The sequence below is a fragment of the Aedes albopictus genome, chromosome 1 (assembly GCF_035046485.1).
Source record: "Aedes albopictus strain Foshan chromosome 1, AalbF5, whole genome shotgun sequence".
Lineage (NCBI taxonomy): Eukaryota > Metazoa > Arthropoda > Insecta > Diptera > Culicidae > Aedes > Aedes albopictus.
The window spans coordinates 172,579,522-172,605,024 of NC_085136.1; the positions used below are offsets into that span (position 1 = coordinate 172,579,522).

The 25,503-nt window shown below is 35.2% G+C and overlaps 1 protein-coding gene across 2 annotated transcripts in view; it reads left to right on the top strand.

The window, feature by feature from the left end:
- Positions 1–5,836: 5,836 nt before the first annotated feature.
- Positions 5,837–25,503, top strand: part of LOC134287788 (protein YIF1B-A) — a 48,617-nt gene continuing 28,950 nt past the window's right edge. The window contains exons 1-4 of one of the 2 annotated variants that reach the window (XM_062850701.1): positions 5,837–6,040; positions 11,284–11,756; positions 11,819–11,942; positions 19,796–20,058. In XM_062850701.1, coding sequence (XP_062706685.1) covers positions 5,995–6,040; positions 11,284–11,756; positions 11,819–11,942; positions 19,796–20,058 — 906 coding nt within the window. In that variant the 5' untranslated portion in view covers positions 5,837–5,994. The remainder of the gene's footprint in view (positions 6,041–11,283; positions 11,757–11,818; positions 11,943–19,795; positions 20,059–25,503) is intronic. The other variant, XM_062850733.1, reaches the window with a different exon arrangement.

The following is a 25,503-nucleotide window of genomic DNA, read 5'->3' on the forward strand; positions in this document are numbered from 1 at the left end:
TCTCGCAGTGACACTGTTTCTAGTGGCTATGAACGGAGTATTCGAGGCGCTCCCCAAAGACATATACATCTTCGTTTATGCTGACGATATTGTTATCGTTGTTGTCGGACATAAGCCAGTTCTACTTCGAAGAAAACTCCAAGCATCAGTCACGGCCGTCAGCAAATGGGCCAAATCGGTAGGATTTGAACTATCTGCAACTAAAAGTACCGTCATAGACTAATTTCAAGACCTCGATGTACCAAAGAAAACGATCAAATTTTCGGTGACCAGTCCGGTACCCAATAAATATTCATAACCGTGTATTTTTTTCCGTGTAAATTGCCTTTTGTGTAAATTTTATTTAGCGTGTTACACTGATCTGACAGCTCTGACAGTAAGGGACTAAACATAAATTACGCAAAGTGAGTACCGAGGATTGTTCACAATCTGCGAACTTGACTGCGGAAAAATTTGCGACCATGACGCCGCTGGTACCGTCACACACATCTGCAATAACCGGCACCGAGCGGATTTAAAACCCATAAAAATTGAAAACAAGGTTGTGCCTTACAAGATCTATTGCCGCATTCTCGGTGTCCATTTAGATCGTCATCTCAAGTTTCAAAAACATTTCAACATGACCAAAAAAGAATGTGAATCCAGGGTCCGTCTACTACGATCAATAACGAGTCGTCACAACCACAATAACCGTGAAACTGCGTTGCGGATATCATCCGCGATCGTAACTAGCAAACTTCTATACGGGATAGAGCTAACTTGTCGGTCATCCGAAGAAATGCTACAGATATTAGGGCCAGTATACAATCGCTGTGTAAGAATAGCCTCCGGTTTACTTCCATCCACCCCGGCGTCGTCTGCATGTGTCGAAGCTGGAGTATTGCCATTCTACTACGTTATCGCCACTGCCATATGCACAAGAGCATTGAGCTTTCTTGAAAGGACGTATGGAGATGTAGAGGGAGTGTTTCTCCTTGGGGAGGCTAACAAACTCCTTCAGGAAATAGCCCATCAGGAACTCCCCCCGGTAGCGGAATTGGACCGGATTGGAGACCAAAGGTGGGACTCGCCTAAACCAAAAGTCAACTGGGTCTTCCAACGGCACTACAAAGTCGGTGAAAGTTCGGCTGGAGTCCTAAGTACCTTCAACCGTGTGAAAGCGACAACATTAGCCGGATATGATATAATCTATACCGATGGATCAAAGGCTGATGATAGAGTTGGTGTTGGGGTGTCAGGAATGGAACGAGACTTTCATAAACGACTGCCAGACATGTGTTCAGTTTTCTCCGCTGAGGCTGCAGCCATTCACCTAGCGGTCACAAATGCAACGGCAACTCATACAGCGATACTATCTGACTCTGCAAGTGTTCTCAAAGCCATGGGTACAAGCAATTCGTGCGGCAATGAATCCTGGTATCCTCTTCGTTTGGATTCCTGGCCACTGCGGCATATCCGGCAACGAAAGTGCTGATCGGCTTGCGGCCTCAGGTCGTAACTCACAGCAACTCACAAGACAAGTCCCCTCCCAAGACGCGAAAACTTGGGTCAAAAATATAATTATGGAAGCATGGGGAGCAACATGGCAACAAGAACGTCATCTCTTTCTTTGCAAGGTGAAGGGCGAGACGAAGAAATGGATCGACCGAACCAACTGGAGAGATCAACGAATCCTATCAAGACTGCGAACTGGTCACACACGTATTAGTCATATGCCGTCTGGACGATATCATCATGTTATCTGTGATGTATGTGGAATTCGACAGACCATTGAACACATACTTGCAGTTTGTCCTCAATACCAATCCTACAGAACTACATACGGACTAGACACTGGAATTAGAGACATCCTTGCAAACGACCCATCCGCAGAAGCAGCCCTGTTACTTTTCTTAAAAGATTCGAAACTCTACGAGCAAATTTAGCTAATAACTACTTAAAGTTGAAGACACAAGCCACGACTATAGGACTACGACAATGATTTACAGAACAACAACAGCCCTTAACCAATGATGAAAAACGCACGTATGAAGGACATGATTCGCTACCAATATTTGTAACAAAATAATATCAAACTCTGTAATTATTTAACTCTGTAACTATGTTAAATGCTTTGCCAAGGTGGCCCTCTATTGCGCCTCTATAATCAAAGAGACGAACCAGCCCCAGGCTGAAAGTCTCTATAATAAAGACAAAAAAAAAAAAAAAATAATTTTAATTTAATTTTAATTTAATTTTAATTTAATTTTAATTTAATTTTAATTTAATTTTAATTTAATTTTAATTTAATTTTAATTTAATTTTAATTTAATTTTAATTTAATTTTAATTTAATTTTAATTTAATTTTAATTTAATTTTAATTTAATTTTAATTTAATTTTAATTTAATTTTAATTTAATTTTAATTTAATTTTAATTTAATTTTAATTTAATTTTAATTTAATTTTAATTTAATTTTAATTTAATTTTAATTTAATTTTAATTTAATTTTAATTTAATTTTAATTTAATTTTAATTTAATTTTAATTTAATTTTAATTTAATTTTAATTTAATTTTAATTTAATTTTAATTTAATTTTAATTTAATTTTAATTTAATTTTAATTTAATTTTAATTTAATTTTAATTTAATTTTAATTTAATTTTAATTTAATTTTAATTTAATTTTAATTTAATTTTAATTTAATTTTAATTTAATTTTAATTTAATTTTAATTTAATTTTAATTTAATTTTAATTTAATTTTAATTTAATTTTAATTTAATTTTAATTTAATTTTAATTTAATTTTAATTTAATTTTAATTTAATTTTAATTTAATTTTAATTTAATTTTAATTTAATTTTAATTTAATTTTAATTTAATTTTAATTTAATTTTAATTTAATTTTAATTTAATTTTAATTTAATTTTAATTTAATTTTAATTTAATTTTAATTTAATTTTAATTTAATTTTAATTTAATTTTAATTTAATTTTAATTTAATTTTAATTTAATTTTAATTTAATTTTAATTTAATTTTAATTTAATTTTAATTTAATTTTAATTTAATTTTAATTTAATTTTAATTTAATTTTAATTTAATTTTAATTTAATTTTAATTTAATTTTAATTTAATTTTAATTTAATTTTAATTTAATTTTAATTTAATTTTAATTTAATTTTAATTTAATTTTAATTTAATTTTAATTTAATTTTAATTTAATTTTAATTTAATTTTAATTTAATTTTAATTTAATTTTAATTTAATTTTAATTTAATTTTAATTTAATTTTAATTTAATTTTAATTTAATTTTAATTTAATTTTAATTTAATTTTAATTTAATTTTAATTTAATTTTAATTTAATTTTAATTTAATTTTAATTTAATTTTAATTTAATTTTAATTTAATTTTAATTTAATTTTAATTTAATTTTAATTTAATTTTAATTTAATTTTAATTTAATTTTAATTTAATTTTAATTTAATTTTAATTTAATTTTAATTTAATTTTAATTTAATTTTAATTTAATTTTAATTTAATTTTAATTTAATTTTAATTTAATTTTAATTTAATTTTAATTTAATTTTAATTTAATTTTAATTTAATTTTAATTTAATTTTAATTTAATTTTAATTTAATTTTAATTTAATTTTAATTTAATTTTAATTTAATTTTAATTTAATTTTAATTTAATTTTAATTTAATTTTAATTTAATTTTAATTTAATTTTAATTTAATTTTAATTTAATTTTAATTCAATTTTAATTTAATTTTAATTTAATTTTAATTTAATTTTAATTTAATTTTAATTTAATTTTAATTTAATTTTAATTTAATTTTAATTTAATTTTAATTTAATTTTAATTTAATTTTAATTTAATTTTAATTTAATTTTAATTTAATTTTAATTTAATTTTAATTTAATTTTAATTTAATTTTAATTTAATTTTAATTTAATTTTAATTTAATTTTAATTTAATTTTAATTTAATTTTAATTTAATTTTAATTTAATTTTAATTTAATTTTAATTTAATTTTAATTTAATTTTAATTTAATTTTAATTTAATTTTAATTTAATTTTAATTTAATTTTAATTTAATTTTAATTTAATTTTAATTTAATTTTAATTTAATTTTAATTTAATTTTAATTTAATTTTAATTTAATTTTAATTTAATTTTAATTTAATTTTAATTTAATTTTAATTTAATTTTAATTTAATTTAAATTAATTTTAATTTAATTTTAATTTAATTTTAATTTAATTTTAATTTAATTTTAATTTAATTTTAATTTAATTTTAATTTAATTTTAATTTAATTTTAATTTAATTTTAATTTAATTTTAATTTAATTTTAATTTAATTTTAATTTAATTTTAATTTAATTTTAATTTAATTTTAATTTAATTTTAATTTAATTTTAATTTAATTTTAATTTAATTTTAATTTAATTTTAATTTAATTTTAATTTAATTTTAATTTAATTTTAATTTAATTTTAATTTAATTTTAATTTAATTTTAATTTAATTTTAATTTATTATGCCTTTCAAGAAAAATCAGAATATGGCGATTATCTGCCTCTGGCTTCTGATATTAGCGCGACAGTCACTAATCATAACAGCGTCACCAGATTTAAAAGTATATAATTCCACTATATGGAGTTTGACAGCAAGAACACTCATTCCACTGAGCTACTCTTGCCGTTCGTCACAAACACATTCAAAAACATCTGTCACTTCGCGAAACCCACGTGCTTTTGTTTTTGGCGGGATCAGTTTTTCTTTTGTTTTGCCTTGCGACTGTCATGCGGCGATATGCCTTGCGAGCGTACGACCGCCGCAGGACTCTAATAAAAGATAAGCGCGACAATAATTTTAATTTAATTTTAATTTAATTTTAATTTAATTTTAATTTAATTTTAATTTAATTTTAATTTAAATTTAATTTAATTTTAATTTAATTTTAATTTAATTTTAATTTAATTTTAATTTAATTTTAATTTAATTTTAATTTAATTTTAATTTAATTTTAATTTAATTTTAATTTAATTTTAATTTAATTTTAATTTAATTTTAATTTAATTTTAATTTAATTTTAATTTAATTTTAATTTAATTTTAATTTAATTTTAATTTAATTTTAATTTAATTTTAATTTAATTTTAATTTAATTTTAATTTAATTTTAATTTAATTTTAATATACTTTTAATTTAAGTTTAAATTAAAGTTAAAATTGAAATTAAAGTTAAAATTAAAATTGAAATTGAACAGGCTCCGAGTTTTTTTCTTATTGAATTTGTTTCGTCCAGCTTTCATTCGAAGCAAGAGGTGGCAAGAGTACGGTTGTAGTAGTGAACGTCGACAAAAGTTCACTACTACAATCATACTTCTTGCTCGGATGACAGCTGGAATGAAAACAAGCAGCATAAAATTTATGCCTAACATTTGTCTATGAGCCCATAGTAAAACATGTCTAACGTTAGTCTAATGTTAGACTAACAAACATGTTTCGAATTTGCAACATGTCTAACAAAAGTGTGTCATATCTGTCTAATTTTAGACTAACATTAGCCAAAAGTGAGACAAAAAGTTAGCCTAACATGCTGGCCAGTTAGTCTCACATTAGGCTAATGTTAGGCTAACCCTCCGTACTGGGGTACTTCGCGAAACACTTTTTTCAGCGCGTTTGTTCGCCGGTGTTCCCTCCCGGTTATTCTCCCTGGTTCAAAGTTTGATGTCTTACCCTACTGCAGTTTTGCTCAATCTGGGTCACTTTGACGCCAATCTGGGTAGCTGGGGTTAGGCGTGTACTGCGGGTGATTGCGTTTGCGGTACAGCCCTTTTGTTTTGCGACTCCTGACATTTTGCAGTTTTTCTTTGGCGTTGATCGGTGATGATCGTGATGATGTGTAAATGAACAAAAAATATATTTGTGATTCTCAATAAAAATACTTCATGAAATTGTGAATTTGATAGCAAAAATTCTGGTGTTTGTGATTGACGACTAGAAGAATGAATTATAATGCGAGTAGCGGTACCCGTCACCGTAAGTTTGAAGGTTGTAAAAACATTTTTTTTCGTGTGGTGCATCTTTTATTTCGCTAGCTCGCTAATCATTCAAATAATGCTAAAATTTGATACTGACATCCGACTTATAAATAAAATGTGTTTCAATTTCTAATAAATAACATTATGCATATATAAATACTACAATACTACATACTGCGTTTACTTGATATTTAATTGTGTATTATTTGTTTTGCGTTGTCTTTCGGACTGCTAGGACCACTGACCTTAGCAAAAGTTGTATTAATGGTCCACTGCACGAATTTATTCTGGCCTGCTCTCACACGAAATTTGACGTTTGAGAGGTGCCGACACCGCTCAAACGTCAAATTTCGTGTGAGAGTAAGCAGGCCAGAATAAATTCGTGCAGTGGACCATAGTCTATTTTACGAAACGACAACAGTGTTGATTGTAATTGTTTTATTTATTCATAACGATAACCTATTGGATGTACCATATATAAGGTCAAGGAAATTGCAGTTTGGATGTTAAACATTGTGACAGTTGATATTTGTAATTTTTTTGTAATTTGTAATTTGTAAGTTTATTTCTACGATAGCCTGTCAGTGTACAAACTTTAAATCAGGTCAAGGAATCGATATTGATATTGATATTAACACTCACGGGCTCGGGCGCAACCTCCTGTCAAATTTTCATTCTTGAAATGAGCGATCAGCTGATCCGAAACGTCTCGTAAAATGGCTCATAACTAACAGGCTACCGTTTTAAAAAAAAATTACAATTAGGGTGGGGCGGGGCAAGATGGGTCGCATAAGGATGGATCACCATAACTTTGTAAATACAAATCGTATTGGTTTGTATTCGTCCGGTACTCTTTAATACACTAGTTAGCTATGCTAAAAGTCGATAAAAAGTTCATTAAATACAAAAGATGATGTAAACGAGCAGTTTTGAAAAGTGATCGATTTTGCACCGTGAAAAAAGTGCGGGGCAAGATGGGTCACCTTTTAAGTAATCACATTTTCTCAACGAAAAACGTCAAAATATATGATTTGTTCCGCATTCATATACGCTCCATTGAGTAAACAAGAGCTACTAGTAAACATTTTATAGATTTATTTGGAACTAGCTGTCCCGGCAAACTTTGTCTTGCCGTCTTGTGGTGGTTTGACAACTGTTGAGCTCAAAATAGCACCGCACTCTAGATTGATTTTATTTTGGCCGTGTTGGTTTCCTTCCTAGCTAATGGAAAATCAGTACTTTATCAATGTTGTTACTTTTCTAGTTGATTTTCGTAACTTTCTGTACATTTAAACACAGCCACCACGAATACGAACTGAACCGTGCAAGAGTTATTCTGATCGGTTCACCCGTTCTTGAGTTTTGTTGCCTCAAAGGAACTTCAAACTCATTTTTATATATTTGGAATATAAAAAACTTTACGATTTGAGTGGTCCTAAGGCGACTTGAAAATCGATGTTTTCACTAAAAAAAATATCATAATTTTATGTTATAATTTTGAGTGTTCATTCCGCTTGGTGGGGGCTGGCTCACCAAAACTTCCGGTCCGCTTTAGTGCTTTATGCATCATTGTGGCCAGGTGTTGTTCTAGTTTTTCCAGCTGTATTGTAAAGCATGAGCGGTGATCCTTGGCATTCTTGTGTAAATTGGGGTACTCGGAATGTTGATCGATCACCGATTATTGCTGGCAGATGCAGTGGAAAGTTTGTCTTAATACGTATCAATCGTCTCTGACAAACGAGAAAAACTGACCTCACTGATTACCTGTCTCTGAGCCAAATTTGGTATAGAGTCTTCAGTCTCCGATTAATCGCTTCATGTTTGATAGAGGCTTTTAATTCAATGGGTTACATAGCCGCTATCCGAATGAAGAGAGTAATGTTCCGCGTAATATATCACAAATCAAAAGAGGTGCGGTACATTACGTGGAGCGGATGTACTGAATTGGGTACCAGACCAAGTCCCTGCTGGGTGGCACGAAATAGGTGAGCCATAGACAATAGAATCGTCAATGTCGTAGGGCATAGTATGTGACTATTGTCGAAACAACACTATTTTTGGTCATTGTCCAACCAAAATCATAAGCGGCGTCTACTTACTCTAAGCGCATAACTATGTTAGGGTCAAGATTAGGATGAAATCATTGGTAAAATATAATAACACTTTTTAGTTTGTGTAGTTAGTTGAACTAGAGTTAACTTTTTATTGAGACATTTTCTGTAGGTTTATTATGGATTACAATACATTAGCTGTCCTTTAACTGAATTATTTTATAACAGTAAACAACTTTATTCCTTCTTGATAAAAGATGTATTAACAAAAGCATTTCAATGTGGACAAAGAATTGCCAAACTATACATCTGATCAGATATTTTTCCGGTATTAAATTGGGGGTGGAGAGTTAAACACTTACGGAAAATAGTTTTTAAATGTCAGACAAACATCACATGAACACAGCCAGTGTTGCAAAAATTCAATTCATTCATTTGAACACTAACCAACCAATCTGTTCAATCATTTTTCCTTCTAGTTATGTTCAAAACGATTTCATTCAATCAGAGCACCTATCAAATGAGAAGCGAATCCTTGTCAATTGAATAAACTGTCACTCGAATGAGTAGCTTAACTGGAAACACGAAAAACCCCGAAAAATTCCGCCACACTGAAAAAATGTCGAATGTCGGGTCAAAGTTGGGTCAATTTTTATCGAATGTTGGGCCACTGTTGGACCAACATCGATCAACTATTGGGTCTAAGTTGGGTTTGGTGGCCAAAATAAAAATAGGTGAATGATAGGTTGATGTCGGGTTTGACGTCATCAACGATGGTAAAAGCTTTGAACCTACAACACCACACATTTATGCTTCCTAGCTGGGGCTCAATTGAATGATATGTACCTTGACTGAGGCTGGAGCTGATGTCAATTGAATGATCAGAGGCTATTCAATTGATATTCCGATAGTAAATGGAAAAATGAGTGGATACCATTCTCAATTTCAGCTTTAAATGTAGGTTGATACTGACACTTCGCACCACTGAACACAGCTACCAATGAACCAAACCTTCTCTACTGTCTTCTCATTTTGCCGCTTCCTATCCTCAATTGAACTTATCTGACACTAGTTAGGACTGTCTGTGGAAGATCCGGGTTTCTAATTCTGTGTAGGACTTGTTAAAACGGGATGCCTGATATGTACTGCGGACAAATGGTCTGGAAGCACTGAGCAATCACAATTACTGTCGTACTAATCATATGAAATGCATGCTTTTCTACTTACATCCCGAACGTCGCCAACCGGCAAAGAGGACATGACGAAAAAACGCGAGCTGGCCCTAACAAAAACTAGAAATGCGATGAAAATGGTCACCGATGCAACGATATGGAAACAAAATAGATGAGAAATTATCGACCAAATCAAAATCTATGAACATATCGCTAATGTTCTTTATCATTCTTTCTTTTTCTCGTTTCAGCAACAAAATCGAAACCTCTCTACTATCTCTTCATTTTCTGCCTATTCCCATCCTATTCCCACATCTTCTTATATCCTCTACCCCATCTATTTAATGTATCTGACACTTGTTGGGACTGGTAACGCCAGCGCCTGCCTGTGGAAGATCCCGGTGTGCTAATTCGGTGTAGGACATGTTAACGGGGGAGGCTTAGTAGGTCCACATCTGCCCACAAGCAGATGGGCTGACAGTTGTCGGCCTGGGTGTGGACTGAGCAATTACAATTACAAAATTACAATTACAATTTTGAGTGTTCATTCCGCTTGATTGAAGTCATTTATGAGATAGTCTTGTAATAAAAAATAAATAACTTTTGAATGCTCCAAAAATACGCTCAAAATTGAAGGTGACCCATCTTGCCCCGCGGCCGTTTATATGGAGATTATATGGAATGTATCGCATTCGCATAAGAAAAATGGCTAAAAGCCATTTTATTTTTTTTTTTTCCAATGAGAGTGAATAATTTTTCAATCAATGTCCCAAACTTTTGTATATTCATGCTGGACATCTAACAAAATTATTAATATTTAACAAAACATGAGTAATGCGCCCAAAAATGGCACTGACCCATCTTGCCCCGCGACCCATCTTGCCCCGTCCCACCCTACCTACAAAAAATCCGTGATCACGTCTTCCCTCGGATAGGAAGTAAAGCCGTAGGTCCCGGCCCATGTGTTGATGGGTTCGATATGTATGGTCCACACCTGTTGGCTGTCTCCCTGGGCGTCGGAATTTAAGGCTTAGCTCCTAGACCCAGCCGACGTAAAACACAACTTGCGCCAAATGGTGCTAGTTGGCCAAAAGAAAAAGAACCAGTTCACCAGTTGAATTATGTTTACAATAGTGGGTTGAACTAACAAGCCCCTGATTTTCTGCCATAGTTCCAATCAAACAGAAAACCTGTCAAAACGATAAGGTTTCGCACTTCGGTATACCCAAGACACTTTAGGTTGAATATTTTTCCTTGACCCGATGTAAAGCTAATAGGCTATCGTATTGCTAATAAATTACAATTACAATTGTCGATGTTGCTGCATCCTACTCTTAGCCAGGCATTAAAAATGCTCGGTTCACGAGCAAAATAAACCAATTTCATGCTTAACTTGATGCTCAACAGAAAGATATAGGCCGTGAATGTCCAGCCTCATTGAACTTTACCCTTACCTATAAACATCTGTTAGTAGGGTATGAGCCTCTGCACGAATTTGCCCTGTCCTGCTCACTCCCACAGAACATTTGAAAACAGCGCGCACAGTAAAAGTCAAATTTGACTTTTACTGTGCGCGCTGTTTTTAAATTTTCTGTGGGAGTGAGCAGTACGCCAGATTCGTGCAGAGGCTCATTATCGGCAGGTTTATTCTTTTCGTCATGAGGGTTTTTTTTTTTGCTGAAATTTGGACGTACCTACGTGGATTTAAACTCTGAGTTCAACCGCTTTCAATAAAAAAAATCCCGTGAAGTAACTTTTGAGATTTTGAGAATAAGGACGAGCTACGTGGTATTTCATGTAGATCGGACGTGAAAATGAACCCGGGAGCGGTCGCGTCGTGTACTGAGTACACGCACCATGAAAAATGCACGCTTGTGGTACACCGCGTGAGCGCGGCATCGCTGCAGGTAGTCGCCGACTGCTAGAGGGTTAATTGAAGAGAAAACGTTAGCTTGTAGTTGTTTTTCAATGATAGATTTGAATGTTGAATATAGTTTTTAATATTTACCAATATCTGTAATTGATTTCAGCTTCCGGGGGAGGGCCGAAAAAGCCGAAACGTGTGAGTGACATCAACGCAATGGGCGCTCCAGCTGCATCCGCCCCGCAGTTCAGTGCATTCGAACAAAGCGCACCACCAATGACGAACAACACTGCATATGGTGTACCAACATCTGCACCCAATGCTTATGGGCCAGGCTTCAATCAATATAGCAACTTTGCTAATGTACCACAACCGCAACCAAACATGCCAATGAATCCGCCTGGACCAACACAGCAACCAGGTGCCAGTTTCCCACCTCAATTTTCCGTTTTTCAACAACCGATTGTGCAAGATATGGCACTACAATATGGACAAAAGTTGGCTGACCAGGGAAAGGAAATTGTACACACTCATTTCGAAAAGTACATCCCAGTGACAAAATTGAAATATTATTTCGCTGTAGATAACCGATACGTGATGAATAAGTTACGATTGATTTTCTTTCCCTTCACTCAAAGGGTAAATCCAATTATTGCAATAGATATGTATTTGCATTTCATTAATTTTCTTTGCTTTTTTAGGATTGGTCCTTAAAATACGATCATGACAATCCGGTACAACCTCGTTACGATATAAACGCACCGGATTTGTACATCCCTACCATGGCTTATATAACATATGTGGTACTAGCCGGAATGGTATTAGGTAAGACGAACTATCATTATTATCTATCTATATATATAAAAATGCAGTGGCATACGTGGGACCGCGCATAACTTTCGAACGGAAGGTCCGATTTTGATCACCTTAGTTTTGTTCTGTTAGTTTCCACCCAAGGAAGGTTTATGAGGCAAAAAACATGAAAAAATTGAGAGTTTTTGAAAATCGATCTTCCATACATTTTGTGACCGGGGACTTTGTCTGGGATAGAAACTTGAAACGTCAAAAAACGCAGTAGGTAAGACAAAGTTTGCCGGGTACAGCTAGTTAACTATGAAATACAATCTCTGCTCAGCTCCATCCATATTTCAGCTTCGCCACAATTCTCACTTGGCTTTTCAAAATGATCTATCTAACATTAAGAGATTCTCTTTTCTCCCGTTCTCTTTCGATTAATACCTACTACGTGAGAACAGATATTCTATTATTTTTTCCATACATTATCAAAATGTAATGTAAATGAGATTTTTTTTGCGTAATCATTTATGAGCCTACAAATGCGCCATCAGGCATAACGGAGCCAAGTTCATTTAAAACTATTATTTTACAATTGCATGTTGATTTCTTAAACACTATGTTAGTTTTGGGGAACCGTAAAACTCGCGGTTTGATCGAGGTTAGGGAGAACAAAAATTGTTTTAGACAGGGATGGGATTATGGGGACTTTCCGTTGACCTTCAGCAGCGTCGAGTAGAGTTTTGGCGTTTCGCTGCTGGTCAAACGTAGAGTGGACAAACGACCTGTAACGATACAAACAAACGGGATTCGGAGGGGGAACTAGGTGGACATCCAACACGACAAGAGGGGATCAAACAACTAAATCAATTTTCCGTAAGCACTCGTAAAAGAGCTTCATGTATTCTAAGTCCAGCTTACCCAAAACATCTCTAAGGTCTTCCTTCTCTGGTTTTCCTCGGGCCCTCAGGGACGCACATAGATCGGACCTGGCAAAACCGTATTCGGGACACTCTCACACCACACGGTTGATATTTCGATAGCCTGCACCACAGCTACAACGATTGCTATCTGTGAGCCCTATTCGATAGAAATGCGAGCCAAGAGAATAGTGATTGGACATAAGCCAACACATTACCTTGATAAAGTCTCGACCTATGTCCAACCCCTTAAGCCATGGTTTCTTCGACACCTGCGGGAGAATAGAATGTAACCATCTATTTTCACCTAAAAAGTCACTTTTTTTCAACTTTTTTGGGAAATTAGGTTTTTATTTTCAGTGTGTAGCATATGCCTGTGATATCGTTGTTTACATTCATCATATTTTTTTAAACAGAGCGAGAAAGCGAAATAAGTAACCATTACAAACGCAAGCAAATAATAGAGACAACTAGTATTCTTCAACCACATCGCCGCACTCGAGCCCGAAAAAAGTGCGAACATTTTCATACGCGTCGGTGAGAGTGCAGTCACATAAACCTGGGTAGTGGTGTGCCGAGACCAGATTTATCGATATTATCGATATCGGTTTACCCAATTATCGATATCGAAACGATATCGGTTTCCAATTATCGATATCGAATCCGATATCCGATAATGAATGAAATATGACATTTTATTCTAAAATGTAGTAATTATATACATTTAACGGTTTCTGTTTCGCTGATGACTTTTTAAAGTGAAAATATTAACTTTTGAAGCCATTTCAAAGACAAATGCTGAGAAGAGACTGACATGGCATTTCCAGTTATTAATTTTCTTGCAGCCTTGATGCAACAGCGGGAAGCCATGTTTATTAACCCTCGAGCGATCGCGCTGTTGTATTTTGTACAACACGTTGAAAAAATCTCGCTTTTTGTACTCAGCGTTAGCGTGGTGCTGACGCAGGTAGCCAACCGCGCAAGTTACGGAAGGTTAATACTCTCAATACAGATTTCTTAATTGCTCTACTCTTCCCTTGTTGACCCTTAAGTAAATAATATTGTCACTTCGCCACTATATCGAACGTCGCACAATTCGCGACGTTTTTGGAAGTAGTGTGCATCTATCTCCTCTCCTTGTCATCAGCAACAAAGCGCAGGAGTCCCAAAAAAGTGGCGACCCTTTTGGACCAAGAAACATGCAATTTTTGATTGATTGTCTTTCTTGATTCCAACCGGATAGACAATATGCCGTTAAACCTTACGTTGAACTATCCATTCGTAATAACTCCACTGAAACGTCAGCTGATTTCCTAAATCAGCGAGACTTGAAAATTTTCTCTTGCTGCAAACTTAGTTGGCTAAATAGCACTGATGGACTGTCCGATATCGCGCGGAGAATATCGTCGATATCGGATTTTAAATTATCGGATATCGTATCGATAATTTGAACCCGATAATTATCGATAATATCGGATTTATCGATATCGGCACACCCCTAAACCTGGGACCTTACAACTGGCTGTAACTTTTTTCCCAGTGGACAGAAATTAATCTCATTTTGTACAGTACTCTTTGAAGTATGTATATAGTTTACATTCTGGAAATTGCTTAAGGACAGACTTGTTAGAATCCCAAGATGGCCGCCACAATGGCCGACTTTGGCACCTACTCACGATTTCGAGGGCACAAATCTCTTCGTAAACAAAAGCAGCACATTTGATATTCTTATTTTAAGCATATTACAAGTGAGCAAGAATAGAATAATGAAATGCACTGTTGTTTGAAGATTGCTTCTTGAGATTTGTGCGTTTTAAGTTCTCATGCACCATTGAAGCGGGATTTCAAGACGTTTGTCCTTAATCGTGTGGTTTGTTGCGGTCAAGATAGAAGCGATTAGTGAAAATGAGTGATTTTTTTACACTAAGGAAACTCCAGAGCTGTATCAACTTGCTTTGAAACGAAATATGCTGCGAGATTGTAATAATTATTCAACCGTCTCAAAATTGGAAAAGAAGTCCAAAGATTTGTTTACTTTGGAGCACAAGCGCGGGAAATAATAAAAAATCGAAAAATATTGAAAAGGTGCGGGATACCAAAATTTTCAAGCTCTAATGGATGAAGTTAAGCGAAAGTGTCGAAAATTTCATCATACAAAATTTTACCCCCGATGGATTACTGCACGAATGTATACTGGCCTGCTTACTCTCACACGAAATTTGACGTTTGAGAGGTGTCGGCACCGCTCAAACGTCAAATTTTCTGTGAGAGTAAGCAGGCCAGCACAAATTCGTGCAGTGGACCATTACTGTTCCACTGGGTCAGTGCAATTTTCGAGCGCATTACTGTTTTTATAGCGCATTTAGTTCACTACTGGACTATGGCACTACCCGCATAAACGATAACCATAAGATGTGCTTAACCACCCATTCGGGATACAGTTCGAACAGTATGCAGTATTGTTGAACCGTTTGTATCACGGTGCGTATATGGTGTTGGTTTATTAGAGTAGTTTTCAAGAGTGCGAAAACGCTAATAAAAGTGCGCGATTGCATCCAATCGACTCGATGTCTTCAGAGCACTTATTCAGCATACATCGAAGAATTAGTGCGCCGAAGACATCAATTTAATTTGATGCAATCGCGCAGTTTTATTTGCGTTTTCGCACTTATGAAGACTCAGTGCGCAGTCCAGTGGTAAACTAAATGCGGTATATTCACTAAATATTTATATTGTACGTGGATTTGGAATCATGTTGGAATCAAGACAGACATTCAATCAACAATTGTCATTTTCTTGGTCCAAAAGTGTCGCAACTGTTTCGCATCTAGTGCGCTGTGTTGCTGATAATAACGGGAAGGATGCACACTATTTATTTTTGACTTGATTTCAAAACGTCGCGAGTTGGGTCGCGTCGCGACTTGATTGTGCGACGTCCGGTTTGATGGCGGCTCGACAATATTAGGCATTTCACTTCTACTCGTTCGGCGCCTACACTGAAAAAAGGGACATGGTAATTTTGACCGTATCGAGGGTGAACTTAAAAACTTTTACTACTTGATTTTGGTAGACCATGATTCATTCTTGAAACTACCATGTGCTGGGTTTAGTTTACCATGCCGCCTAATGTTTACATTTTATGGTATTTTCAAATAAATTCACGTAGTTCATTTTACCATGCGCATGCTAAACGGTATGCAAGAACATAGTAAGTTCAACCATAGTGAAATAGTTGCAGTTACTATTCATATGGTTTGGCTAGTGGTGGTGGTACTGTCATCTGTTTTTGTTTACAATAAAAAAAAGCTGGCGATTTAATTTTATTTTATTTATAGCAACTATTAAATGATCCTATACATTCATACAATAAATATAATAACTATCTTATGAAACACCTGTGGCGTATGTATTTTGGAGACCGGAAGTTTTGGTAATCGGGAGAAACATGCATTGGTGGAATTCTGTGGAACTAAGAACAGATCCGGCGCCGGAGAATCAATTGAACCCGTCAATCATCTATAGGCCAAGGGCTACGTTGCTTGGGAGTCAAACCTGCTTGTGCTGTTCCGATTGAGGTTGTTGTGCGTGGTGAAATGTGGCAATTGAGAATCCTGGCCGAGGCTTCTTGACGCAGGGAATTGCCATTCTGCCCTGGACATTCAAGGGATGTTCCTGGAAGTGTTGCTGCTTGTCGATTTGCTTTTGGCTTAATTCCGTGTGCTTCAGGTTGGGACTTTGGGATATTCCGAGACCGCGAAATGATATTTTAGTGGAGAGGGAATTGCTTACATGTTTATACTTGGATTGGGTGCCATGGTTGGAAGCGGAGATTTTTGCGATGGTGTTTGCTTCAATCCTTTTCTGTAGGTATTTCACAATTTTTCGGTTTGTGAACCGGAATGACCGGTACAACAGTTACTAGAGCTGGGAATTCTACTTGTTCGGTTGAATCGGTTTGGTAGTATGGCATTCGGAATCGGTTCAGGAAGGGGTTTCTGGAGGATGCCACGATGCCACCGGAAACTCAAAGAGGTGCTGGATATTAATTTCATTTTCTATCGGTAAAACAGTCCGCCATAAGGATGATGGAAAAGGCTTCCGGAAATACCAGCAGCCTCAAAATTGGCAGCGGCAAGGTGCTGCGGGTTCTGATGGAGAGAATTAATAAGCATTATTCGATTAAATTGACGATCGAGTCGTCGATGCACTCACTTTCCACCAAATCGTCCATTAACTTCACTAAACAATGGCGAATTCCTCAAGCAAAATATTAAACCTGAGCAAATTTTGGCAAAGAAACTTCCAAAACAATATGGCAACGGTATTTGTTCTGATTAAACATGGGAATAGTAATAGGGATACATGAAAATTGTCCAGACAACCATGAATGGTATTATCAAGTTAACCACATTCGATAGTATTTTTTACTATTCAGTTGGTCATCACACCAATAGTAATTTCAACAGAAACATAGTATTTATCACTGAAAACATGTTTACGATTACTTTTTTCCGGCATGGTAAAATTAAAAATGGTTGAATAGTCAATGTTACTATTATATTTTTTTCAGTGTATCGTTTCGCAGACCATCTTTCGGATTTCATTCTAGGTGACGTTATTCGCTGTATTCGATATAAATAATTGTACATCAGAGTCGTTTACAGCATCAGAGTGTTAATCGGTTATTGTTGAGGAGAATAGTGGATAAGGAGTCGAAACAGCTGCTGTATTTGTAGCATTATGCCTGGTTTACATGGAGCAAGTGACTTGAGTAAAGTAAATGAAAAATGTCCAATTGAATGCGAATTGGCTTCTTTAGCGGTGTCCCATATTCTGAATCTGCATGCCAAACTGAGCCGAAATCCAAATTTTCATGAATTTTGGTGCCTGAGAACCAATTTAAAAATCACTTTGAAGTTTGTATGGGAGCGATTTGTCGAATCACCCCTCGTCGCATTTTGTACTGAGCGGAGCTGTCAAGCAGTTGCTCAGCTGTCAAAAGGTAATTTTGAAAAATCTCTTTGAAATTGATTTTAGGTACCAACATAAAGTAAAAATCTGAAAAAAATCATAGTGGCTCAGAAAAAGTTGCTCTTTCGTATAAAAACAAAAAATCAATACATTTTTCAAAATTTAAAAACCCAATTGAACGTGTAAACACCACCGTTCATCTCAGTTGAGCAACTGACTTGACTTGAACGAAAGTTGAACATGTTCAACTTTTTTGTTCAAGTCAAACGAAATCATCTCACTTGCCCCGTCTGAACACGCGATTCATGTGAGTTGAATTCATGTCATCTGTCAAATATGAGCTGAATTCAATTCAGTTTTCTTACGCACTGCACGAGTTGAAGAATGTAAACACTTGCTTCAATTGAGATGCATTGAAGAGCATGTAATGCCTGGTTTACATTGTTCAACTGAAACGAACATTCCACTTGCTAACTTCTCAAAGATGTTCAATCCAATGGAATGATGTGTTTAGACTGAACAATAGTGTGGGTCATCGGAAGCGTTTTCTCAGATCAAAGCTTTTTTGATTCCGTTTCGGGTCCTGAGTATCTGTGCAAAATTTGAGCACGATCGGTTGCGTCTACACTTTGCGCATTGCAATTGAAATTTGTATGGGATTTTGTATGGGAAAACATGCTTTTCTGCATTTTAGCCATAAGTTGAAAATTTTTGTCTAAAACTTTTTAACCGATACTGTAAAATGATAGCCTAGGATGTTCTGAAGAACTTTGTCGAAGACCGCAAAGCGATCCGATGCTTGAGAAAATAGTTATAACCAACGAACCGCATGCATGTGTTTATGTTTTAACATGTAAAGGAATAACAATAGCAACAAAATCATGATGTTTCACCAAGCAACGCCAACGCTATAACTTTTTTCATAAGCATCCGATCACTTCGCGGTGTTCGACAAAGTTTTTCAGGACACCCTAGGCTATGTTTTCAATTTAACGGTTACACGGTTTTAGAAAAATTCGAGCTTGTTATGAGAGAAATGCAAAAAAGTGTGTTTTCCCATGTAAAACCCCATACAAACTTCAAACGCGATGCGCAAAACGTAGACATAATCGATCGTGCCCAAATTTTGCACACTTATTTGGGTCCTGAAATGGGATCAAAAAAACTTTGATCTGATGGGATACCATTGAATTTTTCACTTTTCCATATAAACGATGACCCACTCTACTGAACAAATGACTTGAGTGTTCACTTGAATGCTCTTGAATGCATCTCAGTTGAATTCATCTCACTGACAGATGACTTGAATTCAGCTCACATGAATCGCGGATTTAGGCGGGGCGAGTGAGACGATTTCGTTTGACTTGAATGAAAAAGTTCAACATGTTCAAGTCAAGTGAGTTGATCATGTGAGATGAATGGTGTTGTTTACACGTTCAATTCGCATTCAATTGGGCATTTTCCATTGACTTGGATCAAGTCACTTGCACTGCCTAAGTCAGGCATAAGGTGGACACCCAAGTCATTTGCTCAGTCTAAACACGCCATTCCATTAGATTGAACATGAACAGTCTAAACTAGGTATTAGGATGTGGCATGCATTCATCCGATGTCACCGATTATAATATATTGAAGCACTGAGTGAGAAACTATTTTCTGATACGTTCACTTGACGTCACTCTTCGTTGCTAATTCTTTTGCTTGCGATTCAGATTAAGGTCTTCGATAGCATCCGTTTTCAATCGAGTGCTTACAAGAACCACACATCCATACAATGTTGCCAATTTTTTTTTCTGTAAGTGTATTGCGATGAAATTTTGCACAATCCATACGGCACCTAAATGGTGCTCGAAAAGTGGACTTGAGCGAAGATTTTTTTTTTCATACAAGCGTTTTCAATACTATAGGATTATATAGCCGAAGTGGCGAAAGCACGGTATGGCTTTTTCATATTCAGTGAAATGATATCTAATCATTTTTTTGTCTTTTCAGGTTTTCAAAATCGTTTTTCTCCAGAACAGCTGGGAATTCAAGCGTCAAGTGCACTCGCCTACAGCATTTTTGAGCTGGTCATCTACACATTAGCATTGTACATAGCCAATATTCCTACGACGCTGAAAACCCTAGATTTGTTGGCACTCACTGGTTATAAATACGCATCCATCGTGTCAATTTTGCTGTGCAGCATTTTCCTTCGAAAAGCAGGATATTACATATCTTGGTTATATGCTAGTGCATCGCTGGGATTTTTCTTGGTAAGTATTTTAAATCTTGTGGAATCATGGAACTATCAATAAATGCAACTTATGGGTAAACGGAGCATAATGAGCAAGTGGGGGCAAAATGCATTTACCCTTTGACCTTTTTCGTATGGAAATCGTATATTTTTAGTTATTTGAATCTGAAAAAATCGATGTAAACGTTTGCATGTGTGATGATTTATTTTCGTAGTGTAAAACTGATATGGCAGAACAGATCAACATTACACAATTGACTCTCAATTTGGACATTTACCGTGAGGTGCCCATATTTCGTGCACTTAGGAATTCTCAAAGTTTGATAAACTACTGAAATTCTACCAAAGAGCCTATCAGATTTTTTTGCTTCATTAATATTTAGTGTAGCTCCCAAAAAAAATATAAATTAGGCAACTTCACATTATACAAGATAGTTACATCGTTAGTTTCGATTTGTTTGAAAGTGCCAAATTTCGTGCGCGGGTTCCAAATTTCGTTTAAAATGGGTCCAAGTTTCGTTCACTCTAAAAGACGTAAAATTCGCCTTAACCCTTTCCTTCCCACGACTTTGAACGACTATATCTATGCTAAAAAGCGTTTCCGAAAAAAGTGCTTGAACAAAAGTTATTGCAAATTGGCTAAATTTTTCGAAATCTATCAAAAAAAATTTGGTTGTAAATCAATAGGTTTTTGATTGTTTATCAATAGTTCCACTATTGAAACAAGTAGTTAGTAGTTGGATCAACCTTATGAGGTTACAATCATATTTATGAAATTATTTCATCATATTCATCTAATTCCATTTGTCCCGAGTTCGCCGAGAATCGATGGTGCTCTAGAGCAACCATGGGAAGTAGAGGGTTAATATGTTAATTTTCAAAACGTAGCATACTCGTATAATATCCATGAAACCATAACGTGTAGATAAAATCGATGTGTGTAACGAAATATTAAGAAACATTAGGATTTCCAAAAATCTTTCTGTAGGCTATTATTTTTGACGTTTGTTTTGCTCTTGTTTACAATTTGAATCAAATGTTCACTAACTTTACTGATAATCAGTAATGTGAATCAATTCATTTTTGTACCTAATTGTAGCTTTTTTACTTTTCTATTATGTCACATAATGTATGTGCCATTAATAGGCACATTCCTCGGGAGGTTAGTTCTCGTAAAGTGTCGTCTTCCAAATTCGTGTTCTGGCAATAAGGCTTACGGCAATAATTTGCTTGAATGAAACTAGCGACTGTTAGCTACTACTCCCAATGTTTGGATAAAAAAGACATCCCGAGCTTAAATACTTTTATAAATTTGTTTATTATTTTGTCACTCTCTACGTAGTTTATTAGCAGTCCCTAGCTAATTTTAAACCAATTAAAATAGTTATTAGCACTATTAATAATAACCGAATCATGCGATGGCTACAAGTACTCATGAACCTCTAAAACAAAGGTATAAAAAAAGCACGAAATTAGGGACCCATACAAATTGTGGGTTCCTAATTTCGCCAACAACATAACAAAATAAGAAAACAACATTTTTAAGTAATTTTATTGCGTATTATAATAAAACATGTTGAATTGAAATAATCAAACATAAATTGGAATATTTACTTTTGCTAGAGATCGAAATACTTGTTCATTTCCGTGAGTGTTGATTTTCTCGTATCTCTGATTATGGCATCTGCTTTTTCGCATACATTTGCAATTTATTTTTAAATCTTAGACATAGGGTAATTCGCCAGTTGTTGAACAATTAGTACTGGCATTTTTGTTTTCGTTTGTTTTTCCAATAGAGTTAATAAACTATAGAGGACGAATGTCGCTGCTGTTCCCTTTGTTCTCGTTCGCAAACATACCGGGTATCTATCTGTCAAACTGCATACTTTTTCGCTTTGACACTTATATCCCTCCCTATCTTCGCCAGCAAGAGATGTTGCGGCGGCGACGCCAGCGACATTCTCCCTCTATAGTTTATTACCTCTATTGTTTTTCCGTGCATAATTCCACTTTAGTTGAAAAATATCCAGTGAACGTTTAGATCTACTTATTCCTCATACTGCCCATTGGATTTGTATTCCCTTAAATTCCATTTTCTAAGAGAAAATCCATGGATTCAGGGGATAATAAAGCGCGCACCACCTGGTGTAACACTCCTTTGGGTTCCAGGACACTGCGGTATCCCTGGCAATGAAACCGCCGATCACCTAGCGGGGTCCGGCCCATCTGGCGATCGCTACACTCGCACAGTGCCTTCTCAGGACGCCAAGCGCTGGATTCAGTCGGTGTTGCACGAAAACTGGCAAAAGGAATGGTCGCAATCCAGTAGATCATATCTGAGGAAAGTGAAACAAAGCATAGACTCGTGGACCGATCTCAAGTCCATGAGAGACCAGACAATCATCTCTCGGCTACGGACCGGGCACTCTAGGATGTCTCATGACTTCGGAGGAGCTCGCTTTCACCGGACCTGTGAGATCTGCGGTATAGACAACTCAGTGGAGCATTTTATTTGCGTCTGCCCTGCATACGAGGGCCCCAGGCAGCTGTACGGGATTTCGAGTAGTATCCGCGAGGCCCTTGGCGATGATCCATCAACACTCGCGGCGTTGCTATGTTTCATCAAAGACGCCGGCCTTTATTTTAAAATTTAAGTGTGCAATATTCCATGTTTAGTTTTAATAGTCCCCAATCTGTGCACTTGTTAGTTAATTACTCTGTGAATTTTCGGATTTTGTGCGTTCTGAGTTTCTTTTTGTAGTTCCACAACCGTCACTATATGGAAACCTTTTTTTCGTCTTTTAGTTTCTTTTTAAGCTGTCTCTGTGTAGTCCATAACCATACTCTGTTAATGATACTCTGTTCGAATAACGTCATGTGAAGTAGTTTTAAGAACCACCTCTGTAGCTTTCCCAGGCGAACCCCTCTGGCTCGTCCTGTTTTTCACGACCCGGGATGAACCTGCCTACGGCAGAAAATCCCAGAATAAAAAAAGATAAAAAAAAAAAAAAAAAATTCTAAGAGAAAATAGAACATTTGTATGGGAAGTCTGTAACCCAAATGTTGAACGCTTCCTAAAGCTTGCTCATTCTAATGTTGGACGGTTCTCGCTAATTGTTGAACGGTTGAAGCTTTGCCCGTAATTGATGACGTATAACCCGACATAAACCTATCATTCACTTGATTTTATTTTGGGCACCAAACCCAACATAGACTCAACAGTTGTCCTTGTCCGATGTGGGTCCAACAGTGGTCCAACATTTGATAAAATTTGATCCGACTTTGACCTGACATCCAATATTTTTTCACTCTGGTGGATTTTTTCCGTGTTTTTCGTGTTTTGCACCCAGTTAGTCATTTGAGTGACAATTTATTCAAATGAGGGAGCGTTCATAAAATACGTCACGCAATAATTGTCCATTTTGACCCCCCCTCCTCCTATGTCACACTTTTTGTATGGGACCTCTGATTTTTTGTACGGGACGTCACACTTTGCTGAACTCCTCTCACCTCTCCCCCCACGCGTGACGTAATTTATGGACGTTCCCAAGGAATCGCTTCCCATTTGAAGAGAGCTCTAGTGGACTGAAAATCGTTTTAAACAGAACCAAATGCAAAAAAGGCTGAAAAGATTTAACTACAAGCGAAAATGACAGAAGAAAAGAACGCCTTCGAAAGCCCCTGAAATACCCCTGGAAACCCATGGGACCCAGCCAACTCCCTAGAATACCCCTGGAACGACCCTGAAATACATTGAAAACCCGTGGATCGCTCCTGAGAAAGGTGAAGTGAAAATAAATATCTGGCAGTCATGCTAACATCGTAGGTTATGCTAGTGTTCAACAATTGGATCTTAGCTGCATAATGATAGTGTGATAAGAAAAATATTTTTTTCTAATGAAATTACAATGAAATGTTAAACTGTTAAGGACATTCTTCCAGTTATTGTAACTATGGTGTGACTTTGATATTTGTGGTCGATTTGCCAGCAAAGCTTATTTCGTAACAGCAATTTCTTAAAATTAATCTTAAGAATTGTGCAGTTTTCGTGTCATCAGTGGTACAAAACTTTCATTCGATATTTTTGACGTAAAATATGTATAATTTTATAACTTTATTGGAGCAATATCATGACACACATGTATACGCATCTAGATCATACGTTTACGTTGATGGAAAATTACTTAAGTTAAATTTATAATAACATTTTTAAAAACTGTTCAACATTTGGGTAGTGTCCAACAATTGGCGAATTACCCTAGTAAATCTGATGCTCTTTACAGCGCACTACTTCCGACGTTATGTTTAACGCATAGGAAAGGCAGCGGAAGTCAATGAAGTTACTTCCGACACCAATTTAGTGCTAAATCCACAATAAACATGACCACTGAATCAAAATTCAACCATCCCGCAACAATAATGACAATGTCGCCACCTGCATTTGTTGCGACAATCCACCCAATGCGGCATAAGTTTGTCCCAACATGAACAGAATTGGTGATTTGATGTTGCATGAGGAAGAAGAAGAAGAACGATGGTGTTTTGAAAAAAAAAACCTATCTCTATAACACAGGGGAGGTTTTTAAAATGCCTCTATAAAATCTAAAACAAAACCTAATTAAAAACGGTACATCAATCGTTGTTAGACTTTGAACGGACTACAAATTAAGTATAAGGTACAAGAAAAAAATTGTTATATTTAAATTTATACGTTCAATATGTAGTCCGTCCAAAGTCTAACACCGTACATCAAACCGTTTTTAATTAGATTTTGTTTTACATTTGATAGAGGCATTTTAAAAACTTTCTCTGTGTTATAGGGATAGGATTTTTTGAAAACACCATCGTTCTTCTTCTTCTTCTTCTTCTTCTTCTTCTTCATGCAACATCAAATCAACAATAGGGATAGGATTTTTTCAAAACACCATCGTTCTTCTTCTTCTTCTTCTTCTTCATGCAACATCAAATCACCAATAAGGTAAAGATCATGCACCACGAGTTTAGAGATTTTTAAGCCTTGTGATTTTCGAGCGGTAACTTCGAGTCGGTAAACATTGCAACGCTACTGAAGATCTATCATAACAGATTCGATTTTAGGTTAGTAATAATGGATTATTCAAGAGTTGAAACGTACGCAACAAATTCAGTTTCCGTTTTGTCTCCAACAAAAATGTTCGCAATCATGTCATTAGTCCTGTTCAACGACGTAGATTGAACTTGCGCGAAGTTGCTGAACCCCGCTCTTTCCGTTTGATGACAAATGGGTAAGAGCAACACACTAAGATTCAGATGTTCCAGCTCAGTAATTTTTTCACTGAGTTCAGCATTTTTTCATCTTTTCACTGAGTTTTCAACAGCAGATTTATCACGGTACACTCAGTAATCGTATTTACCGTTCACCAGTAACAATACTTACAGTGCATCAGTAACTTTTGACAGTTTATTAGCTGAGCTCGGTAACTCA